At 45.9% G+C, this 22,241-nt stretch overlaps 1 protein-coding gene across 1 annotated transcript in view; it reads left to right on the top strand.

The window, feature by feature from the left end:
- Nucleotides 1–19,952, top strand: part of TMIE (transmembrane inner ear) — a 64,354-nt gene extending 44,402 nt beyond the window's left edge. The window contains exons 3-4 of the mRNA XM_075063378.1: nucleotides 18,767–18,916; nucleotides 19,846–19,952. Coding sequence (XP_074919479.1) covers nucleotides 18,767–18,916; nucleotides 19,846–19,952 — 257 coding nt within the window. The remainder of the gene's footprint in view (nucleotides 1–18,766; nucleotides 18,917–19,845) is intronic.
- Nucleotides 19,953–22,241: the final 2,289 nt, after the last annotated feature.

The following is a 22,241-nucleotide window of genomic DNA, read 5'->3' as shown; positions in this document are numbered from 1 at the left end:
TTTGCAGTTGTGTGAGCACTCTTGCCTTCTATTGGCTGGAATGTTAGACATGCTCATATGGGTGGGGGTGACTATGCATAGGCTGGAGGCCTGCAGCGGGGCTATAACCTCAAATACCGCTGATGCTAAGGGGGATGCTCAAGACAGATTTTCAGAACTGCCTAGGAAATGTTACCTGTATGCTGGCCCTGCTTTGCTTTCATTCTCCATTTGCTCAAGTCATCGAGGGCTGTGGGTTTTTATTTGATTGGAACAAGGTTCTATTCTGATTGACCCACGTGGGCAGTACAGCAGACGGACACAACCTATGGATGAACTGTAATCTGAGCATAGCAGCAGCACAAGGTCTATATACCACTTAAGAGCCATTAACACAGGTGTTGGCATTGTGCTGACCTTCTGACGGGTGAATTTCACTTTGTGGGCCAGATCCTCAGATGATGTAAATCAGTTTAGCTACCAGAGCTAATTTACACCAGCTGAGGATTTTGACCTAGGAGAGTATGGGACCACACTCACTTACAAGACGTCAGTTTGGTTGGGATAGACATGGGTGCAACTGGGTCTGGGTCTGGTTCCGATCTTCCCCAAGTTGGTGAGAGTTTGGGCTCAGGATTTTTGCCCCCTCTGAAGGTTAGAGTGTCAGTTATTAGCAACTTTTAAAAAATAATTCAGCTAAGTCTCAAACATGCTGACTGGTTTGCTTGATAAGTTCCTGGTTGTTAGCTCTGTCACGTATGTGCATTTTTCCTGATAGCCAAAGGATCATAGATCCTGCATCATAATGTTAGTGTTTGTGCCTTGATGCGCTGTCATCAAGTAGCAATGCAACATCACAGCACTCGCCCTCAACAGAGGACTCTGATCCTCTTGGGGATGCAGGACAAACTGATGAAAATTCAGGAAAAGTAGTAAACTTCTTGGCAAAATAATGCATGTGAGTTAGGAGACGTAAAACAAAGTGCCTTGCAAATAAAGTAACTGCTTGTTTCCAGTTTGTTTCAGCTGCCCAGGGCAGCTAAGTCATCCTCAGCATGAAACAATGTCTTGTTTCGCAGTATTCTGTTTTTCATAAATCCATAGATTCCAAGGCGAGAAGGGACAATTGTGATCATATAGTTTGACCTTCTGTATAACATATGAGATAGTTGACATATTTCCCATGGAAAGTTTTCCTGATGAAAAAATACAGTTTTGTCTCAAAGCTGAAATCTTCCCAGGAAAATGTCCAGTTTGATAAAAACAAATATTCTCCAGTGTGAAATGTGGAAGTGAAAATTCTCATTTCATTTCAATTTTAAGTGATTTTTGTTTCTTCTGTGGTGTGAAAAATACCAAAACACCATTCTAAATCAAACATAAATGAATTCATTTTGTCTCCAAAACACTGATTCCAAAAGAAAATTTATCCTGTAAATCAGTTTGAAACTACAACATTTTTCAGCTGAAATTTTGAGCAAAGATTTATCATTACAAATTTCTCGCCGGAAATGTTTTGGTGTTCTGACCTGTTCTGGCCTCAGTTGAGATCTGGGCGCCATCATGCTGGTTGCTGAACAGACTGTGAGAGGCAGTCTCACCCACCTGGAAGAGTTTACAATCTAAACAAATAAGTTGGACAAAGGGCAAAAGAAAGGGTGTTTTTTTAATCTAAACCCAGATACAGAGAGATAGCAGATTGGGATCAAGTACACCTCTACCCTGATATAACGCAGTCCTCGGGCAACAAAAAAACTCACCACGTTATAGGTGAGACTGCGTTATATCAAACTTGCTTTGGCCTCCCTGTTCTTTGTTCCCTGACCGCACCCTCCAGAGACCCCTGTCCCTAATCACCCCCAGGATCCCACCTCGTACCCAGCCCCCCTGCTCCCTGTTCCCTGATTGCTCCGACCCCTACCCACACTCCCCTCTCCCCGACAAGCACGCACCGGCAGTGACAGGAAGCGGAGCAATGTGGCCCCAGCCTGCCCCACTCCACCACCTCCCAGCCACTGTGCTCCACTTCCTGCCGCCAGTGAGTGCAGGGAGGTTGGGGAAAGGATGCTCCCTGTACTCATCTGCGGCGGGAAGCAGAGCGCTGTGGCTGGGAGCTGGCTGGGTCCGGGCTGCTTCACTTCCGCCACTGCCAGTGAGTGCGGGGGGGATCCCTTCCCCCAAACCCCCTCCCCCGAGTGACACTGCTGGGGCCGGGCCTGAGGAGTTTGGCGTGCAGGAAGGGGCTCCGGGTTTTGGGGCGGGTCTCAGGGCTGGGGCAGGGGATCGGGGCATGGGGTTGGGGTGCGGGCTTACTTCTGGTGTCTCCTGGTCAGTAGGGCAGCGGGGGTGCTAAGACAGGCTCCTTGCCTGTCCTGGCACCACTGGGGCACAGCGCAGTGTCAGAACAGGTAGGGACTAGTCTGCCTTAGCTGGCGGCACTGCCAACGGGACTTTTAATGGCCCAGCTGGCGGTGCTGACCAGAGCCGCTGCCACCCAGTGCCTGACATTCCGCGACCCAGGGTCGAGATCTGCAGTTTGAAAACCACTGCTTTACACTGCAATCAAGAGACGTGAGTGCAGCAGGTGCGGACATACCTGACATAGCTTTCAAGCTGGCTTTCTAAAAATAGCAGAGAAGCTGCTGCATCAGAGGTTAGCCACCCAAGATTTGGGTACATGCTCAGGCAGCTAGGCCATGCTGCTGTGGCTTCCCTGATCCAATCATTCCAGTTAGCTACAGTCAGACTGGTTTGCGAATATCTAGACTTGCTGCAAATGCACCTCTGGACTGCAGCACGGATGTACCCTAAAGGATAACAACTGTAGAGGTTGTGTACCCTGCACTCTCAGAGGACTGTCCCTTCTCTGTGTGGACTTTTGCCTGTCTGGCATATCCTGGCCTTTAAATGAGAAACAGCTACTGTCCGTAGCTACGCTGGGCTGTAGAAAACCTGTGATCAGTTCCCCACTCTGTCATTCTTAGTGCGTGATTTCTAAGAAGGGCCAGATTTTTAAAGGTTTAGAGAAGAGCCACATGGGATTTTCAGAAGACCCTGTCTGTATCTCAGTTCCCATCTGTAAAATGGGGAAACCACTTCTCTCCCTCATTAACTATTGCGAGATGCTCCGATGCAAATTTCAAATGACAAATTACTTTGAAGTGCCTTAAACAGATGTAATTAACCAGGCAGCCCAGGGGTATGTACCCATCTTCCTGTGAATGTAATGAACAAGGAACCTGGGTCTTTCAACAACATCTTTAACTAAGGTTGCTGCCATTAACTTGCTTGAATAAATCTGCATTAATTGCTAACGTTATTAGCAATGGAATGGCTTCTTAATTGATTCAGTGCAGCACAGGCTACTTCATTAAACATTAAGTAAATGCTCCATTGATTGTCTACGGCTTGGAGGGGGAGAAACCCTAAGGTGTATTTCAGTCACTTAATTCAGTGAATTAGTGGAACTGCTTGGTTTTCATTCATAAGCTAGTTACTAAATTATAATAAATGCTGTCTAGCCGGGAGTCTTCGTTCACATGCTTCCTTACTCCTAATAAATCTGATTCTCTTGTCACTTACTGGTGAGTCAGGAGTAACTCCATTGCAAATGAGGGGTTAAACTGGTGAGAAGAGAATAGGGCCCAATAAATTCAGGTGTGACTTTATCACAGTCTATAGTACTTATGTGGAGAACAAATGCTTGATAATGGGCTCTTCAGTCTAGCGGACAAAGATCTAACACAATTCAATGGCTGGAATTTGAAGCCAGACAAATTTGGACAGGAAATAAGGTGTAAATTTTTAACAATGAGGGTAATTAACCACTGGAACAATTTACTAAGTGTGGTGGAGTCTCCATCATGGGCAATTTTTAAATCAGTTGGATTTTTATAAAAAGATCTGTTCTTATTCAAAAAGGAATTATTGGGGAGGGTGGCGGTGGAGAAGGGAACGGTCTATAGCCTGTGTTATACAGGAGCTGATAGCTGAAGTTTTTTCTTAAAGTTCCAGCTCCTGGAATCATGTGAATACATGAGAGTCTCAGGTCTCATTTAAAAAGAATCATCGTGGTCCCTTCTGGACTTGGAATCTACAAAAGTAATTGATGTCATAAATGCACAGGAAGATTTCACAGAGGCACTTTTAGCCTCTGCTATTTTAGAACATTAGCTGCTAATCAGATCAGCTCTCTGAAATATCTGTATCCCTTAGTGTTTGCATATCCCTAGGAATTGCATTTAACAGAAATTAAGGGTAAGCCAACAGGTTCAAAACAATTCGATGCCCTCTGCCCCAATGCCAGGAGCTCAGATAGTTTGGCAATGGCAGTTTTGCTAATCTCCAGTGTTAAAAAAATAACCATGAGACTGGCCCCCAGAAAATCATGAAATTTAAAATAAGTTAAATGATTGTTGGGTTCTTTTTGTCTGCCTTCTGCTTATTGAGATTTCCAGCAGATTTTAAGCTTTTGCTCTGTAGCTATGAGGCCTATATACTTCTTTTTAAATGAGACCTGAGAGTCTCGTGTAATCATGTGACTCTAGGACCCAGCACTTTAAGAAAAAGCAGCAGCTATTGTGAGAATCACAATACAATTGTAGGACCTGGCAATGCTGGAGTAGGTGACAACCTGAATAAAACTGAAGCGATAGCTGAATTTGAAGTAGACTTTATGAAAAATATTCTGAAGTGGTGGAACCCTGTGATGTTCCATGCCCCATCTTTGATGTGAAAGTCTGACTCCACAGAAGTCAAGGGGAGCTTTGCATTGACTTCTTAGGGCCAGGATTTTGACCCCAGTCCCTAGCCAGCTGGCAGCAGAACCCACCAGAAAGGTTGTTCCTGCCATCCTGCACTTCCCATTCTCAGGATGCTTCTGGGACTGGAAGCAGAAGTATCCTGAGAAAGCTTGTACTTCAAAGGGCAGGTCTTCACTACCCGCCAGATCGGTGGGTAGTGATCGATCTATCGGGGGTCGATTTATCGCGTCTAGCGTAGACGCGATAAAATCGATCCCTGATCGTGCTCCCTGTCAACTCCGGAACTTCAGCTCAAGAGAGGCGGAAGCGGAGTCGATGGGGGAGCCGGCAGCGGTTGACTCGCCGCCGTCCTGGCGGCCTGCTAAGTCGACCTCCGATACGCCAACTTCAGCTACGCTATTTGAATAGCTGAAGTTGTGTATCTTAGGTCAACCCCCCCGCTCCCCGCTCATGTAGATGTGGGCAAAGATTCCTGACCCAATTCTACAGGTACAAAAGGCTCAGATAATGGGAACAATATTTGCTGGCTTCTACCCACTGTCTGTCTTGTTTGTCTAGACTGTTACCTCTTCAGGGTAGGACTGTCTCTTCCTGTGGTTTTGCACCACCTAACACAAACCTGATCTCAGTTATGATGCTACTACAATATGCATAATCATAGAATCATAGAATATCAGGTTTGGAAGAGACCTCAGGATCTCATCTAGTCCAACCCCCTGCTCAAAGCAGGACCAACACCAACAAAATCATCCCAGCCAGGTTTTGTCAAGCTGGGCCTTAAAAATCTCTAAGGATGGAGATTCTACCACCTCCCTCGGTAACCCATTCCAATGCTTCACCACCCTCCTAGTGAAATAGTGTTTCCTAATATCTAACTTAGGCCTCCCTCATTGCAACTTGAGACCATTGCCCCTTGTTCTGTCATCTGCCACCACTGAGAACAGCTGAGTTCCATCATCTTTGGAACTCCCCTTCAGGTAGCTGAAAACTGCTATCAAATTCCCCCCCGCCCCACTCTTCTCTTCTGCAGACTAAATAACCCCTGTTTCTTCAGCCTCTCCTCATAAGTCATAATAACAAACAACTTAACTTCAGGGTACCAAAACCCCCCTGAGCCCCAAAATGTTTTGAGGCTCTCCCATGATTCCTAAACATACTCTCAAATGTTCTTTTCAAGCACCTAGCAACTTCTGATCTTTCTTGCCTGGCTAAAAAAGCATGAACAATAGAGAGAACTTAGAATCCCCATAATTGCATCTGGGCTGTGTTGCACCAGGACAGAAGAAATCAGACCAGGATAGAAATGGCATGGACCAAATTCATCACTGGTTGTAACTCCACTGGCTTTGCTAGAGTTACAACAGGGGTGAATTCAGTATCATTTCTGGGACAGTGAGTGGTGAGCATAGAAGGGTTCTCTCTCCAGCAAGGGGAGCTAGAAACCAGTTCTCAACTGGCAGGCCGGGCCTGGATACGAACAGTTGCTGGCACTTACCTGCAGAGAGCTATGGAAACACTATGGGGATCCAGGCATGACCAGTTTGCTCTTTTCCCCCGGTACTGCCTTCATCCCTCACTTATCCCAGAGTAGCAATTTGGTCATGTCCCTGTCTACCCAACAGCACTTCCCAACCCACCGAGCTCCACAATGTGCAGACATGGGGCAAAAGAGAAGGCTGGGAGAAGCCACATCCAACAGCACCTGGCTCCTCACCCCATAGCTCCCCAATCCACAGCACCAGACCCCTCCAGCCCTGCAACCCAGCTGCACTAACCCCCGTACTTCAGCAGCTCTCCACCCCAGGAGCTCTAACCTCTCCATCCCATAAGTCACCCACCCAGCAGAAACTGCCCCCCCCCACACCTTTTTTGACCCAAAACAAGGCTGAAAATAAATTATCCCATGATGAACCAAATCCCATCATCCTTTGTGCTCGCAATGGATTGTGGGATTTGGGTCATTAAATGATATCATTTCAGCCACGTGGTGGGTTGTCAACCCCAAGAGACCAAGAGTAGTGGAGCTAAGAAGAGCTTCATGCCCGTGGTAAGAAATCACACTGGATTCATGGGGAAGCTGCTGGGGGGCAAATTGTCCAGCTAATCAGCCCCCTATATCTTTTTAACCCTTCCCAGGTAAAGCTCGCTGCTCAGACACATTCTGTCCAAGCATCAGCTGTAACTGGAATACAGCTATTCTCCTGTTAAACCTTAAGTGGCCATTATATTACACTGATCTACAGCCAAAATGCTTCTGAAATAAATGTAGTCAAACTTTACTAATTCTGGGTCACTGAGAACGAAAATGATGCTTAAAATTGTTGATTGGCTCTAGTCTAGCTGTTGGGCTCCAGACTACAGCAGTGGAATCTCCTGGCAGGTGATGTTAGGGTTTCCATGTTCCGTGACCGTCAAAAGGATCTTGTCCCATTCTTCTTCATGGAAGGTGATCTTGTAGCCTGCAACAACATCGATGGTGTGATGGCAGCCCTCAACATCGTTCACGATCCAGATGAGTGGAGACTGTTCATTGATTCATCGAAGACGAGTCTTAAAGCTGTTTTGCTGCATAATGGCAATGTTTTGCCATCAATTCCAGTTGGTCATGCAGTCCATATGAAGGAAACCTATGACAACATGAAACAACTTTTGAGGTGCATAAACTATGACCAACATCAGTGGCAGCTTTGTGGCGATTTGAAGGTTGTTGCTCTCTTGCTTGGTCTGCAGACTGGATACACAAAGTACTGCTGTTTTCTCTGCGAATGGGATAGTCGTGCAAGAGATTCCCACTACATCAAGAAAGATTGGCCACTCCGACAGTCATTGGAGCCTGGGAGGAAAAGTGTTCAGCATCCACCACTTGTTGAATCAAGGAAGATTTTGTTACCACCCTTACACATCAAGCTGGGTCTGATGAAGAACTTTGTCAAGGCCATTGACAAAACACAAGCAGCTTTCAAGTACCTCCGTGGAAAATTTCCAAGGTTAAGTGAAGCTAAGATAAAGGAAGGTGTCTTTGTTGGTCCTCAGATTCGTTAACTTCTTCGAGATGATGCATTTGACCATGCACTGCGTGGCAAGGAAAAGACGGCATGGAAAGCCTTCCAGTTAGTGGCAATAAATTTTCTCGGAAACAACAAGGCAGACAACTACAGGTTGTTGGTGGAAAACCTCCTCAAGGCATACAAAAGCCTTGGTTGCAACATGTCACTAAAGATACATTTTTTGCACTCTCATCTAGATTTTTTTCCACCGAACTGCGGAGCAGTGAGCGACGAGCACGGCGAGCGATTTCACCAGGACATTGCAACAATGGAGAAACGCTATCAGGGCAAATGGAGCCCATCAATGCTTGCAGACTATTGCTGGACAGTGACAAGAGATGCTCCATTTAATGAATACAAGAGACAAGCCAAGAAGCGCCGAGTAGACACTGAATAGGACTAAACTATGTAACATAATAGTTTTTTGCCTCTGTTTCATAATAAATTTTATTTATATAACCCTTTTGCTGATTTTTAAAGTGTTACATAAACAGGACAGGTGAAAAATTATCATGTAAAGCAACCATAAACACATGAAAAGACCTAGGTTTACAATTTATGATTAAAACTCTACTATCTACACAATATACATAGACATAAAATGTAAAAACTTAAATATCTTAGAAACAGTAGCCAATCAATTGTTTGAATTGTCATATTTGAATTCAGCACATCAAAATACATAATAAATACCACATTTTATCTCTGAAGCAGATGACTTCTCAAAAATTGTAGACCAGTGTTATTTCTCACCATTCTGCATTTGTACCATAGGAGCAGCTAGAGGTCTCTCCACTGGATGCTGTACAGAGTAAATGACCGAGAAGTGGTTACAGGCTAAGAGACATGATGTAACAGGTGGATGAGATACACAAGGGTGCAGGATGTGTGTGGGGGGGAAGAGGATAACAAAAATAGGATGTGTGTGCAATTCTTAGCCAATCAGGGGCAGCCATCGCATCCTGCATTTGCCTCCCCATTACCAGGTTGAAGTTTGCTGGCTGCATTCCAGAAGAGGTGAGTTTGAGGAGGGACATGAAGAAGGACAAGGTGGTGGCTTTGGATTGGGAGTTTTCCCCATGCAGGGGCCAGAGGGAGAGTATTTAGGGCCTGAATTTCATAGATTATAAAGGCAGAAGCATGGGCGGTGGGTATAAGAGGCCCGGGGAGGCTAATAAGCCTCTCCAAACCCAAAGCATGTTCCCACCTTTGCTCCTCCTCTCCACCGAAGCCAGCAGTGGCTTAGCTTGGAGCTTGGCCAGCTGGGGGTGAGGGCAGCCAGGGCGGCTGGGGCTGGTGGGAGGCCCAGGGCTCAGAGCAGCTAGGACAGGCAGGCCAGTGCTTGGGATGGCTGGGGCTGATGGCCTGGGACTTGAGGAGGCTGGTACAGCTGGGACAGGCCAACCGGCAGCCTGGGGCGTGGGGTGGCTGGGGCGGGCAGCCCAGTGCCCGAGGTGGTTCAGCTGGGGCTCCCCTGGCCATGGGGGGCAGGGGGAGATTCAGGTCTCTGGAGAGAGAGGGGGGCGGAAGGGGCAGGATAGGGCCGGGCCTCAGGCCAAAGAGTCAGGGCCGGGGGGCTCGCCTCCCTGATGAGAGGGTTCATGTGCCACCCTTGGCTGAAGGGCCACCTCATCTCATCTGACCTCCTGTGTAACATCCCCTGAATTAATTCCTGTTTGAATTACAGCGTAGCTTTCAGAAAAAAAATCCAATCTTAATTTAAAAATTAGTTTCCATGGAGTGTCCACCATTGCAGCCGATCATTTTTGGTGGAGTCAAATCTTAGGCCGTCCCACAATTTGTCGCACTGCCCTATGAGTAATCTTTTCCCTTTGAAGTTTGTGTCTCTTTAGAAATAATGAAAAAAAGTTAAAATTCAGGAAGGAGCAAAGGCGTTCACGAATCCCATCAATTCCTATGCTCAAATATTCCAGGATTGCGATAAGGAAAGAAAAGCGTGCCAATCGTTTTAGCTCCTTTGTTGTAATACACGCTTCTTTGGGCTTATGTTTGAACCCATATTTAATAAAGGAACAAAAAGTAGCTTGTTGTCAAAATTACACTTCCCTTTCCCAGCCTCCCAGCAGTGAAAAGTGACTTAGCACTTTGATGGTTTGAAAGCTGAACGTAGAATGAAAACATCAAAAGCGGGATCAGAGCTGGTTTTTAATTGAAAAGGGAGATGTTTTTTCAGAGGAGGTGGCTGCATTCAACGGTGTGTGTCGGAGAACTGGAATAGATGGTTTTCAGAAGCCAAATAGCAAAGAAGCCAGCAGCATGTTAATGCAAAGATAAGGCAGAGATTTAAATAGCACACAGAGGGGGTTTCCTCAATCTGAACCTTAGAGTCCAAAAATGAGGTACTAGTGTGAATTCCTCTAAGCTTAATTACCAGCTTAGATCTGATACGCTGCCACCAATCAGGACTCTGAGTGTTTGATAAACTCTGGTCTCCCCAAAACCTTCCCTGGGGACTCCCAAGATCCAGACTCCCTGGATCCTAATACAAGGAAAGTAAATTCTTTCCCTCACTAGTGCCTCTCCTAGGCTTTCCCTCCCTGGGTTACCCTGGAAGATCACTGGGATTCAACTCCTTGAATCTTAAAACAGAGGCTTTCCACCTCACCCAGAGGCAATACAGATTCAAGCTCCGTGAATCTAAACAAAGGATTCCCCCTTCCCCCTTCTTTCCTCCCTGTCCTCCCACCAACTGCTCCCTGCTGGAAGTACAGACTCAATTCCCTGACCTCAACTAGGAATCAAACAGGTCTTTAAAGGAAGGTTTTAATAAAAGAAAGAAAAAATAAGAATCTCTGAAATACAAGATTAAATTTAACAGGGTCTTTCAGCTTTAGTAGACCACCCAGAGAGAAAAGCCTCCCCCAGCAGAAATACCAAGTTTAACACACTTCCAGCAAAACGACACGACTGCAAAAAGGGAAAAAACAAGTTAAAGACTATAACCGTTTCTACTTATACTCACTATTCTGAATATATTAATAGACTTAGCAAGGAGAATTGGCAAAAACCTGTGCTCCGTTAGTCCTTTCAGACTTCAGAGAGAACAAGCAAAAGCCAAAACCACACACAAAGCTTCCTCCCACGAATCATTAAAAAGATCTTGTTTCCTGATTGGTCCTCTGGTCAGGTGTTGCAGGTCACTGTTTGTTAACCCTTTACAGGTGAAAGAGACATTAACCCTTAGCTATCTGTTTATGACAGGGGGGAATATTTGTTATTTACAAGAGTGATTCTCAACCAGGGGTCCAGGCCAAGAGCAGATTTCGGGGGGTGGGGGGCGCCAAGCAGGGCCAACATTAGTCTTGTTAGGGCACAGGGCAGAAAGCCAAAATCCCACCACATGGGGCTGAAGTCAGAGCAATGTAGCAGTCCCTTATGGCAAGGGCCCCAGGCCGTTGCCCTGCTTGGTACCCTCTAATGCAGAAAACAAATTATTGTGACACAGGTGGTCTATGGAGTTTTTATAGCATGTGGGTGGTGGGGCTCAGAAGAAAAAGGCTGAGAACCCCTGATTTGCAAGGTGTCACCAGTTAGTCACTGGGAGGCCAGGATCTGCCCATGGCACAGGAGGCAGGGAAAAGGAGGATGGACCAGTTCTTAAGGCCCCATGGGTATTTATTTCACTAGCACTTGCATTCACTCCCACAGCCCTGTAAGTTTTCAGTGTACTCACAGTCTGTTCCCATCAGAGGAGCCCCTTGTCGCTACATAGACAAGCCACAGCCTGTGTGGGCCCATAGTCCAGATCCAGTCCCTTCTTTCCAGGCTCTGCCATGCTTCACTGTGCCACCACAGTCTGACCTGGTGCTGCCTTGAGCTCTGGGGGGCCATTTCTCTCTCCTTTCCCTCACACTGCTTTACTGACACACGTTTCCCCAGTGCTATCAGCCCTCCAAGTCAGAGGAGCCTGTATTTTATAGAGCCACAGGCTCTTCCCCCTCCCAGCATGCTTTGCTGAAAGCATATTAATAGCCAGGGCTCCCTTGCCTAGCTCTGTCAGAGGATGAAACCAGCTGAATTGGGCCAGAGCCAGGTAGGTACAAGGCTACTTCCAGCTAAATTTGGCTTCTCAAAGGGTATTTTTTTCCTTCTTCCACTATGATAGTTGCTTTGTCACTCCAGGGCTATGTCCGTCTCCTTCCTTTTCCTGATGCTCTAGCAGATCAGTTTCATGAAGCTATATAAGTCTATATGATGCACTATTACAGAGTTAAATTTTTGGGTGGGGAGTGGAGACAGACATGTTATTTCTGCTTCACCCACTGCATAACTGCCACATACTTGAGACAGAGCCCTCTCAGTTGCCTGCAAATGTTCAAACTATGATCACATGGATTGTGCTGGGCTTCACTCTCCTTCAGTGGGATTTTTCTACATCCATGTGGTTTGCTCCAGATGTGGCTTCTCCTTAGTGGGGTTCTGTTGATCCTCTGGGTTCAGCTCTTCTCCCCTCATTGGGGCATGGCTGTTCTGCCAGGCTCCTTGGAATTAGCTTCTTCAGGGTTGGTTTAAAAGAAACCAAATTGTAGCTTTCTTCTAAGTAGCCCCTGCTCAGGATATGAAAATGAGCTGTCACTCACATTACTTGGTGCAGCTCTCCAGAACCTGAGCCTCTCCTTTCTCACAGGCTTTGATCCCCACAGAAAGAGTGAGCAATGCTGATGTTTAAATTGTCAGCATTGAACATCCATGCCCATACACCAGGGAGAAGAACGGGGGAGCTGACACCTGTCAGAGCTCTTGCCTCAGGCACTCTGCAAACTCAGGCAGGCGTTACTGCAAGAGTTCCTATTTTGAAAGTCTCCTGCCCAATCATAAGGGTCAGAGACTTACTTAAAAAAAAAGAGCTGAAATTCTGGAGAATAAGATGGGAGCCTGAAAGAGGTAACGGTACATCCTACTGCCCTGTAAGTCAGTGAGGAATTACCAGCCTTGCTTTATTAACCCAAAAGGATCCAGCTAAATGCACAATGACTCAAACTACTCTCAACCACCCAGTCAAGATTTTACTCAGCCATTATCTTCCCCCACAATAAGCTGAAGCTATTCATAATATAGTTCAAAAGATAGTCATAAGACTTGGGGGTGGGGGTGGGGAGTTTTTAGGTCCTCCCAAACAACTACATTTCCCAGAATGCCCCCTGTTAAAGGGCCCAAGAGCTACAACAGGTGCCCTGGGGTTCATACCTGTGCCCTAAAGCCCTGTCACGTGGCCCAGCACTAATCTTGCCCAGGTGTGGGAATAGATACAACAAAAGATTAAAAAGCTGACATAAAGGACGAGTATAAAACCTTGCATTGTGAGATCTCTCAGGCCTATGGGGAAATGATACAATCTTCTACACGGAGGACTGTGTACTAACTAATAGCTTACATTTCCAGGTGATCTTCACAATGAAAAAGGTTGGAAACTTTCCATTCCAAGCTGATAACTTAGGCATTTAGAGAATCCCAGAATGCTTTGCTTTGATTTCTTGTGTGATGGTGGAACAGCAAGATATGCAGGAAATGCAATTACATCAGACTGGTTTGAAGAGGGCAAGCCATAAAATACATGTTAGTTATAGCAGAAATTGTCCTGAAATGCACCCATCCCTGTCCTAATAAGCAGCCCAGGCTCTCACTCTTATTAAAAGAGAAAATAGATCACACAGAGTCCAGAGTGAAAAGAGGCGGAGTACAGCATGTGTAATTACTTCCCATGAGCAAAGAAGAAATACAGAATCATCTTGCTGCAGTGCTCTGATGTACCTGATCCCAGATTTTATTCATCTGCCTATTCCTCATTTTGCAGCTAATAATAATGGTAATATTTAATAATCATCCCCAGCATGTGACAACATCACAGGACTCAATCCTCAGTTGTGACTGGTGCTCAGCAGAGCTTGAGTTTGGGGGACTTTTTGTTACCCATCTCTGGCTCTGGGCTGGAGTCAGTTCAGTTCAGCTCCCAGCACTATATACTCATGCCTTGCTGCAGTAACCTCCAAGTGGCTATTCCTCCTGCTCTGGTTAACAAAATGGGTCCCAAAACGTTTTGCAATGTCATATGTGAGCTGAGAGGCAGGATTGGAACTGTGATACAGCATTGTGCATGGAGTGCTGTGTGAAGTTTGCACACACCTTCCCCTGACAGCCATCCGTAGCCAGGCTGCAGTGTGGTCTAGTTGCTAGTGAACTGGAGTGGGGTGCAGAAGACTTGGGTACTATATCTGACTTTGTGACCTGAGCCAAGTCTCTGTGCCTCAGTTTTCCCACCTGTAAAAAGGGGGTAATGATACTGTCCTTCTTGATAAAGTGCTACAAATGAAAAGTGTGAGATAATTACTAGGTGTTCTTATAAACCATCTCCTGGGACCGAATCCTTTATAGCAACCAACCATGAACTAAAGAACTAGGGTCCAGATCCTCAAATGTGTTGGTAACTCTCATTGATTTCCCTAGTCCCATGGTCCTCGGCCAAACACCACTATGTTAAGGAGAGGCTTTTCATTGATTACAAAGGGCCCCAAGCCCTCTGCCTGGGAGGCAGGGTCAGGCACCAAGTGAACTGCATATCCTACACTGAACAGTGTGTTACCATCATCCATGTGCTTTGTAGGTGTGGTCAATCACCTACCCACCGGTCAGCAGCATCATAAGGACACATTCCAGTCTCTCATCCTAAGATGAGCAAAGCTCAGTCACCTGTGGTCTATGCTGACAGCACAAAAGGATAAAGGATAAAAGCATTTAGATAACGGTCCTGCTTAGAGCATGATGCCAGCAAAATTTTTTACAGTCCTTAATGCTTACCTGCAATTAACCTTTGCTTCAGATTTCTCCTTCCCTTTGACTTTCCAGTGACCCTGGATGCTAGTGAGATTCCATTATGATTTCTCTGCCGTTAATTGTTTAAAGGGATGAATAGTTTCTGCAACACACTCCAGAAGCGGGAGCAGTTGTTCCAGTTTCACTGACAGCCCAACACGAATGAGGATGAAGGCACTGAAAATAATCACACACCCCTGCTCTGCTCAGTGAAATGAAGGAGTGTCCCTCTGGAACCCTTTACTTTTTGTCAAAGCAACCTCCCTGCTCAGGGGAGGCCAGACTGATGTAGCACAAACTCTTCCCCTGGGGTGAAATTCACCTTTGCAAAAAGCATGTGAACTACCCGAGTCCTATTCGGAAGGTTTAATGGGGACATATGTGATGCTGAGGTACTTTCCTGGCTCTCTGCGCAGGGATAAATTCCACCCATAGTGAATGAGAAGTGCCAGGCAGCCTATGGAGAGAGGAGTGGAGTCTGACTCCTCGCTCTTCCCCCATCTCCCCAGGTTAGCATGCAGGCCCTGATTGTGAAGTCACAGCAGCATAATCCATTGATCCTGATCCTCCAGTGCTGAGGAAGGTAGATCAGACGCTCCGACTGACTCTCATAATATAGAGGGGCATCCGATTAAAAAGAGAGGCTGCAAATTTAAAATGGAGCGAAGGGAATCCTTTTACACGCAGCCCCTGGAACTCATTGCCACAAGATGTCATTGAAGCCAAGAGCAAAGCAGGAGTCAAAAAAAGATTGTAAAAGCAGCAGAGAATCCTGTGGCACCTTATAGACTAACAGATGTTTTGGAGCGTGAGCTTTTGTGGGTGAATACCCACTTCGTCAGACGCAGGAAGTGGAAATTTCCAGGGGTAGGTATATATACGCTAGCAAGCAAGCTAGAGATAACGAGGTTAGTTCAATCAGGGAGGATGGGGCCCTGTTCTAGCAGTAGAGGTGTGAAAACCAAGGGAGGAGAAACTGGTTCTGTAATTGGCAAGCCATTCGACAGTCTTTGTTTAGCCAAGCTGATGTCGTCAAACTTGCAGTGAACTAAGCCCTCAGCAGTTTCTCTTTGAAGTCTGGTCCTGAAGTTTCTTTGCTGCAGTATGGCCACTCTTAAGGTCTGCTTGATTAGTGTGGCCAGGAGGCTGAGTGCTCTCTCCAGGTTTTGTATATTCCATTCCGGATATCTGATTTGTGTCCATTTACCTTTCCTATGACATTTCATTGGCCGATCTAATAGAGTAGGGGCATTGCTACATATGATTGGGTATGATACATTGGTGGACGTGCAGTGAATGAAACCAGTGATGGTGTTGCTGATCTTGGTTATGGTCCTGGGATGTTCGCTGTGTAGATTGTGCCAGGAGTTGCATCGAGTTGTGCATGATGTTCATGAGTTAGAGTTTACTTATGCGTTACTGGCAGTTGCTGTGAAATACGTTTCAGTTGCAGGTGTCGTGGAAGATTGGGTGCCACCCAAGACTGTGAAAAGTTTGGATCATGTCAGGATGGTGTAGATCTGATATCGTGGTAGGTGTTTTAGCTAGGGCTCGTAATGATGCCATGGATCCTGTTGGTTTCTTTCTTGGGTTTGCTCTGCAGTAGGGCTTCTGGTACACGTCTGGCGCTGTTGAGTGTTTCCTAATTTCCGTGCGAGTATTGCTAGTTTTGAGAATGGCTTGGTGGAGATTTGTAGGTGTTGGTCTCTGTCTGAGGTGTTAGGGCAGATGGCGTTTTGTACCTCAGATGCTTGCTGTAGACAATGGATCGTGTGATGTGCCGGGAATGGAAGTGGAGCATGAAGTAGGCATGCAGTCGGTTAGGTTTTCGGAAAAGGTGGTGGTGTAATGTGACCATCATATTTCCACCGTGGTGTCTAGAAAAGTGGACTCGCTGTGTAGATTGCCAGGTACTAGGTTGTATGTGGGTGAAGGTTTTGAAATCGGGTTGGAGACAACACTACAAATCTCCACCAAGCATTCTAAAAGCTACAATACTAGGCGACAAGGAATTAGGAAACACATTCAACAGAGCGACGGTTACCCAGAAGCCTCCTACTGCAAGACAAACCAAGAAAGAACAACAGGACTCCACTGGCCATCACATACAGCCCCTAGCTAAACACCTCCAATGCATCAATCAGGAGTCTACAACCCATCCTGACAATGATCCCAAACTTTCACAGGTCTTGGGTGGCAGGCCAATCCTTGCCCACAGACAACCTGCCAACCTGAAACGTATTCTCACCAGCAACTACACCGTACCATAGAACTACCTCATCGGAACCAATCCTGCAACAAACCTCGATGCCAACTCTGCCCACATATCTAATCACGACACTCACACATGACCTAACCAGATCACCACACCATCACTGAGTTCATGTCACCTGCACGTCCACAATTATATATAGCCATCATATGTCAGCAATGCCCCTCTGCTATGTACATCGACCAAACTGGAAAGTCACTACGGAAAAGGATAAATGGACACAAATCAGATATCAGGAATGCAATATACAAAACCTGGAGGAGAGCCTTCACCTCCCTGGCACACTATAGCAGACCTTAGGTGGCATCTGCAGCAAAAAAACTTCAGGACCAGACCTTCAAAGAGAACTGCTTGAGCTTCAAGTTCATCTGCAAGTTTGACACCATCAGCTCTGGACTAAAACAAAGATGTGAATGGCTTGCCAATTACAGAACCAGTTTCTCCTCCCTTGGTTTTCACACCTCTACTGCTAGAACAGGGCCCCATCCTCCCTGATTGAACTAACCTCGTTATCTCTAGCTTGCTTGCTAGCGTATATATACCTACCCCTGGAAATTTCCACTTCCTGCGTCTGACGAAGTGGGTATTCACCCACAAAAGCTCACGCTCCAAAACATCTGTTAGTCTATAAGGTGCCACAGGATTCTCTGCTGCTTTTACAGATCCAGACTAACATGGCTACCCCTCTGATAAAAAAAGATTGGATGTTTGGGTGCGGCGAATGGTCAGAGTTACATTAGAAAGGGTTGGGGGAAAAGAACCTCAGAAGTTTCAAAGAGATACAAACCCTCATGCTTCAGGGGATAAACTAATTGGAGGGTAGGAGGGAACTATCCCTGTGGGCATGGTATTTTATAATTGCCTGATTTGGTGCTTTTTGCATCTTCTTTTGAAGCAGCTGATGTTGGCCATTGTCAGAGACAAGGCACAGGGCTAGATCGACCATGGGTCTGATCAAGTATGGAATTTCCCTTGTTCTAGGCAATTATACACTAGTGAGAAACTCTGGAGTCCTAGAGATGAGAGGAAAATTCTCATCAGATGTAAAGACCTGGGGCCAAATCATCAGCTGATGTCAATCAGCATAGCTCAAGGTGCAGTCCTCTTCAACCACCCGCCAGTTCGCCTGTCTTCTAGATGCCCTTTGTGGTCACTTTTGCCAGCCCAGGAGAGGATGATGGAATCTGCTTGGCATAATGAGTGGACAGTGATGACAGTCGTTAATCACTCTCTCATCACCGACCCAACCATCTGCCCACTAGGTTTTGACCTGCCAAGACACAAGTGGCCATTCCTGAACCAGTTTCAAACAGGACAGAACAATTGTACGGCCAATCTCTTCAAAGAGGTTTTTTCTAACGACACATGGTGCAGCTGCAGTTGACTTCAGACTATGTCGCGTCTCCTTGATGAGCGCCAACTGACTTACTTTGACGGCGGGCTACTGGCTCTCCACCTGGCTGGGCACACTGCACATACACTGAGAGAGAGAGGGATTAGAGCAACAGGCTGGGAGTCAGGAGATTTGAGTTCACTTCTAGGCTCCGCTACAAACTCCCTGTGTGATTTTTGAGCAAGTCACTTAATCTGCCTTGTTCCTCAGCTGTGAAATGGGGATGCTACTAACCTATCTCGTGGGGAGCTTGTGAGGGTAAAATCAGTTGAGCGTAGTGAGGAGCTCAGATTCTGCGATGATGAAGGGGAGATAACAACCTAGACAGATGGTTCTAGTGAAGTCATTGGGTCTGGATTCCCAACTAGCATAGCTGCATTGAGATTTGCGTTCTCCCACTAATATCTGCTGGCTGTGATCTGGTGAACCTTTTACTTGTGCTAGCAAAGTTAACTGAGATCATCTCTCTCCTCTCTCCCAGTTATAACCCTGTGCTGTATCTTCAAGTGCCGGATTCCGCGGACAAAGAAAGAGATCGAGGCCCGGTATGCCCAGCGGCAGGCAGCCAAGACCTATGCAGACAAACTGGAGACCGTACCACCACTCAACGAGCTGACAGAGATCCCTGGAGGTACAGCCACACCCCCGTCTCTTCTCCCTGGGTTTCTTTCTGCATGCCCAAAGTGCCAGATTGTCCGCAGGCACAAATCTGTGTTGCTCCAGGCAGTTCAATGGCAATTTGCACCCATGGAAGATCTGGCCCTATAATTTACTGTGCAAAGCTCCTCTACTTTGCATGCACGCTTTATATCATTTAACTTTCATGGCAGAAAGCACTATCATTAAGATCAAAGGGCCAGATCCACAGCTGGTGTCAATCCACATAGCTCTATTGAAGGCAGTTGGCCCAGATCCTCAGCTGGTGTCAATGATCACAGTTCTACAGAAACCAACAATTTAAACTAAGTGAGGATCTGGCCCCACTACTTTTCCATGCTGAAGGCCAGATTCGGAGGTGATGCCCAAGGGGTAGCAAATAAGTTATTAACTAGAGCTGGGCAAAAATTGTCTTGATGAATATTAATGTCGCTGAAAAAAATGCATTTTTTCAGGTCGCAGAAACAATTTGAGAATTCGGGTTGAATTTGGCAAATAGTCAGCCAAAAAAAAAAAAAGTGGAAGAAAAATGTTGAAAAAGTCAAAACGGTTCATTTCTGCCACTTTCATTTCAGCTTTTTGTTTTGAAATGGCACTTCGTCTAGAAATGTTGCTTTTTTTTCCCAAAAGGGGTGGGTAAAATACCTGAGACTCAAAACAAAAAGAAACTGGAAAAAAGTTCATTTGAGGTTGAACAAAGCATTTTGTTTGACCCAAAATGAATTTTTTGGGGGGCGGGGTTCAGCCACTGAACTGAAAAATCAATTATTCATTCAGCTCTATTAACATTTCTGCTGCCCCTTAAATGGCCTGCCAGTCCGTACTGCCAAGTGCCTCTCTGTCACTGTGCTCTTGTTATGGTTTCCTCTCCTGTCATTCACCTCTCGTAATTCTATACTCTAGGCTCTACTGAAAGCCTCCCAACTCTCTCTGGTCATGTCCAGTCCAGACCTCTCAACTCTCTGCCTGTGGTGAAGGAAGAAGATGAAATGGCCCTACAAGGAAATTAGGGGGAATGTCTGTCTGTCTCTTTGGCGTCTCCTTTCCATGGCTTCGCAGAGGAGATGTGGACTTTGGAACTCACTGTTCTCCTTTCTTTTCCTATGTTTCACCTTCACTCTATCTTCTTCCGAAGGGTTTTCTTTTTAACATTGCTCTGTAAGCCCAACCAGTGGTCACTAGGCTTTAGAGGACCCTTATTGCCTCAAGCCTAGATCTTCAAAGGTATTTAAATTGCCTAACTTCCATTGACTTCAATGAGAGTTAGGTGCCTAAATATGTCTGAGGATCTAGGTCTCATAGTATCACAATCCAGGATATGGAGGGACATGGCAAGGCAGATAAGGAAACGGAAGGAATTCAGGCCCTGATCCAGAAAAACCACTACGAATATGTCCAACTTTAAGCACAGAAGGTCTGCTCCAAAGCCCACCAAAGCCAATGGAAAGATTGTAGGCTAAATTCCATGGTCTCCCCATTTCAATCAATGGGTCAGATCCTCAGCTGCTATAGCCCTATGCCTGTGAACCTGGCTTCATGGGGTTGCTCACGTGCTCGAGTGCTTTGCTGGGCTGTGGCCTTAATGGGTCAGCGCGAATTCAACAGATGTTGGGTCACGCCCCGTTCCTTGCTACCTCATGGAAATCAAGGGCTGAATCCAACCTCAGAGCAAGCCCAGTGAAATCAAGGGATGTATTTGGCCCAGTGGGGTTGGATGGGTCTAAGTGAGAGCAGAACTGGGCTAGTCATGGAAGTAGGAAATCATACTGAAAGATGGCTCTGGCTGCATTATTAATTACACCTAAGATCATTACAATGGGAAGATGGGAAATGTCCAGGACACAGTTATCTGCTACTTTGCAGCTTAGCATTTATAGCTAAGTGAAGAGAGTGTAAAATCCTACCATACCGCCTTTGCAGTGTTTTACACCTAACCTGCCCGTGTAGATATGATTTCTTCATCCGTTCAGTATCATTGCTTGTTCGTTTGCTTTGCTGTAGCACCTAAAAATAGATCAGGACCCCATTGTGCTAGGCGGAGTGCAAACAAAAATACAAGTTCCTGTTTTGCACATACAATCGGTGTCACAAGCTGCAGGGCAGGGAGGAGTCAGGCCCTCCTGTTTGTTTTTTCCACTTCTTAGGCTGTGAGTATTCTCTTCTTCTTCTTTGAATTTCACTCAAGTTACCAGAATAACTGGTCTGGTCAGGTGCACTTTCTGAATCACATCCTTGGCTGTGTAAACTGATGTAGCTCCATTGACTTCAAGATTGGGCCCTTTTAATCTACCAAATGGGAGATTTGCTCTACTCACTGCCATGGAACAACGCTAATTTATACCAGCTGGGGACCTGGCCCTAAATGGGTGAAATTTACCTCTGTGTGCAAAGGTCCTGATCGAGGTTTATGCACCACTTAAGTTCCATGGAGTTAATCTGGTTTCACACTGACTTAACAGAGCAAAATTTAGCCCCAATATATGTAGGAACAAATCCTCAAGGGGTGTATATTAGTACAGCCTCACTAAAGTCAAAAGACCCATATCAGATTGCCCCAGATGACCTTCTGTCATGTAGTTTTTGGTGCATTTATTCTTGTGAACGGGCAATAGAAAGAAGTAGTTATTTTAATGAATGAATGGTCATTAAGTGCTGTGAAGTTGGAAATCGCTACTTAAGTACTAAGTGCCAACCTCATTATGATTATTAAATACTATTAACCATTATTACTTGTTGTTATTTGAACCTCTCCATCCCGCTGTTACTGCTATCATGGAATGTTCCAGCTGATGGCTGGTTCTCTGAGGACTTCTTGGTTGGACACCATGGGGTGACATCTCTTCTGGACAAAAACAAGGGATGACCTCAGACTGTCTTCAGACTTGCTTGCCTCATTGACATGGGTCATCTTGCTCACGTCATGTGAGCAATGCAAGCGGGGTTTGGCCCTTGCTCTGACTGGTGATGGACTGCGTGTTTTAAGGGCCTGATCCAGTTTCCAGTGGCTTGGTTGGGAGCTGGATTGGTTCCTGTAATGGTTATAAACAAGGAGGCGATCCATTTCTCCCAAACTTTCCTTCAAGGTGTCCGAATTTCTCTCTGATTAAAAGAAAGAGGCTGCATTATTTTCACTTTACTCTGCAGGTCCCTTTGAATAATTACCTTGTAGATACATTATAACTGCTGTGTATTGATCACAATCTTCCATGGCCAAAGGGTGTTAACACATTGTGTGCACTTGTGGTGACTACTTTGGGGTGAAATGGATACAATAAAGACAGGCCAGATACTTAGCTGAT

The sequence above is a fragment of the Chelonoidis abingdonii genome, chromosome 2, assembly GCF_003597395.2.
Source record: "Chelonoidis abingdonii isolate Lonesome George chromosome 2, CheloAbing_2.0, whole genome shotgun sequence".
Classification (NCBI taxonomy): domain Eukaryota; kingdom Metazoa; phylum Chordata; order Testudines; family Testudinidae; genus Chelonoidis; species Chelonoidis abingdonii.
The sequence above is the reverse complement of the archived record's forward strand: the minus strand, read 5'-3'. Positions and strand labels throughout refer to the sequence as shown.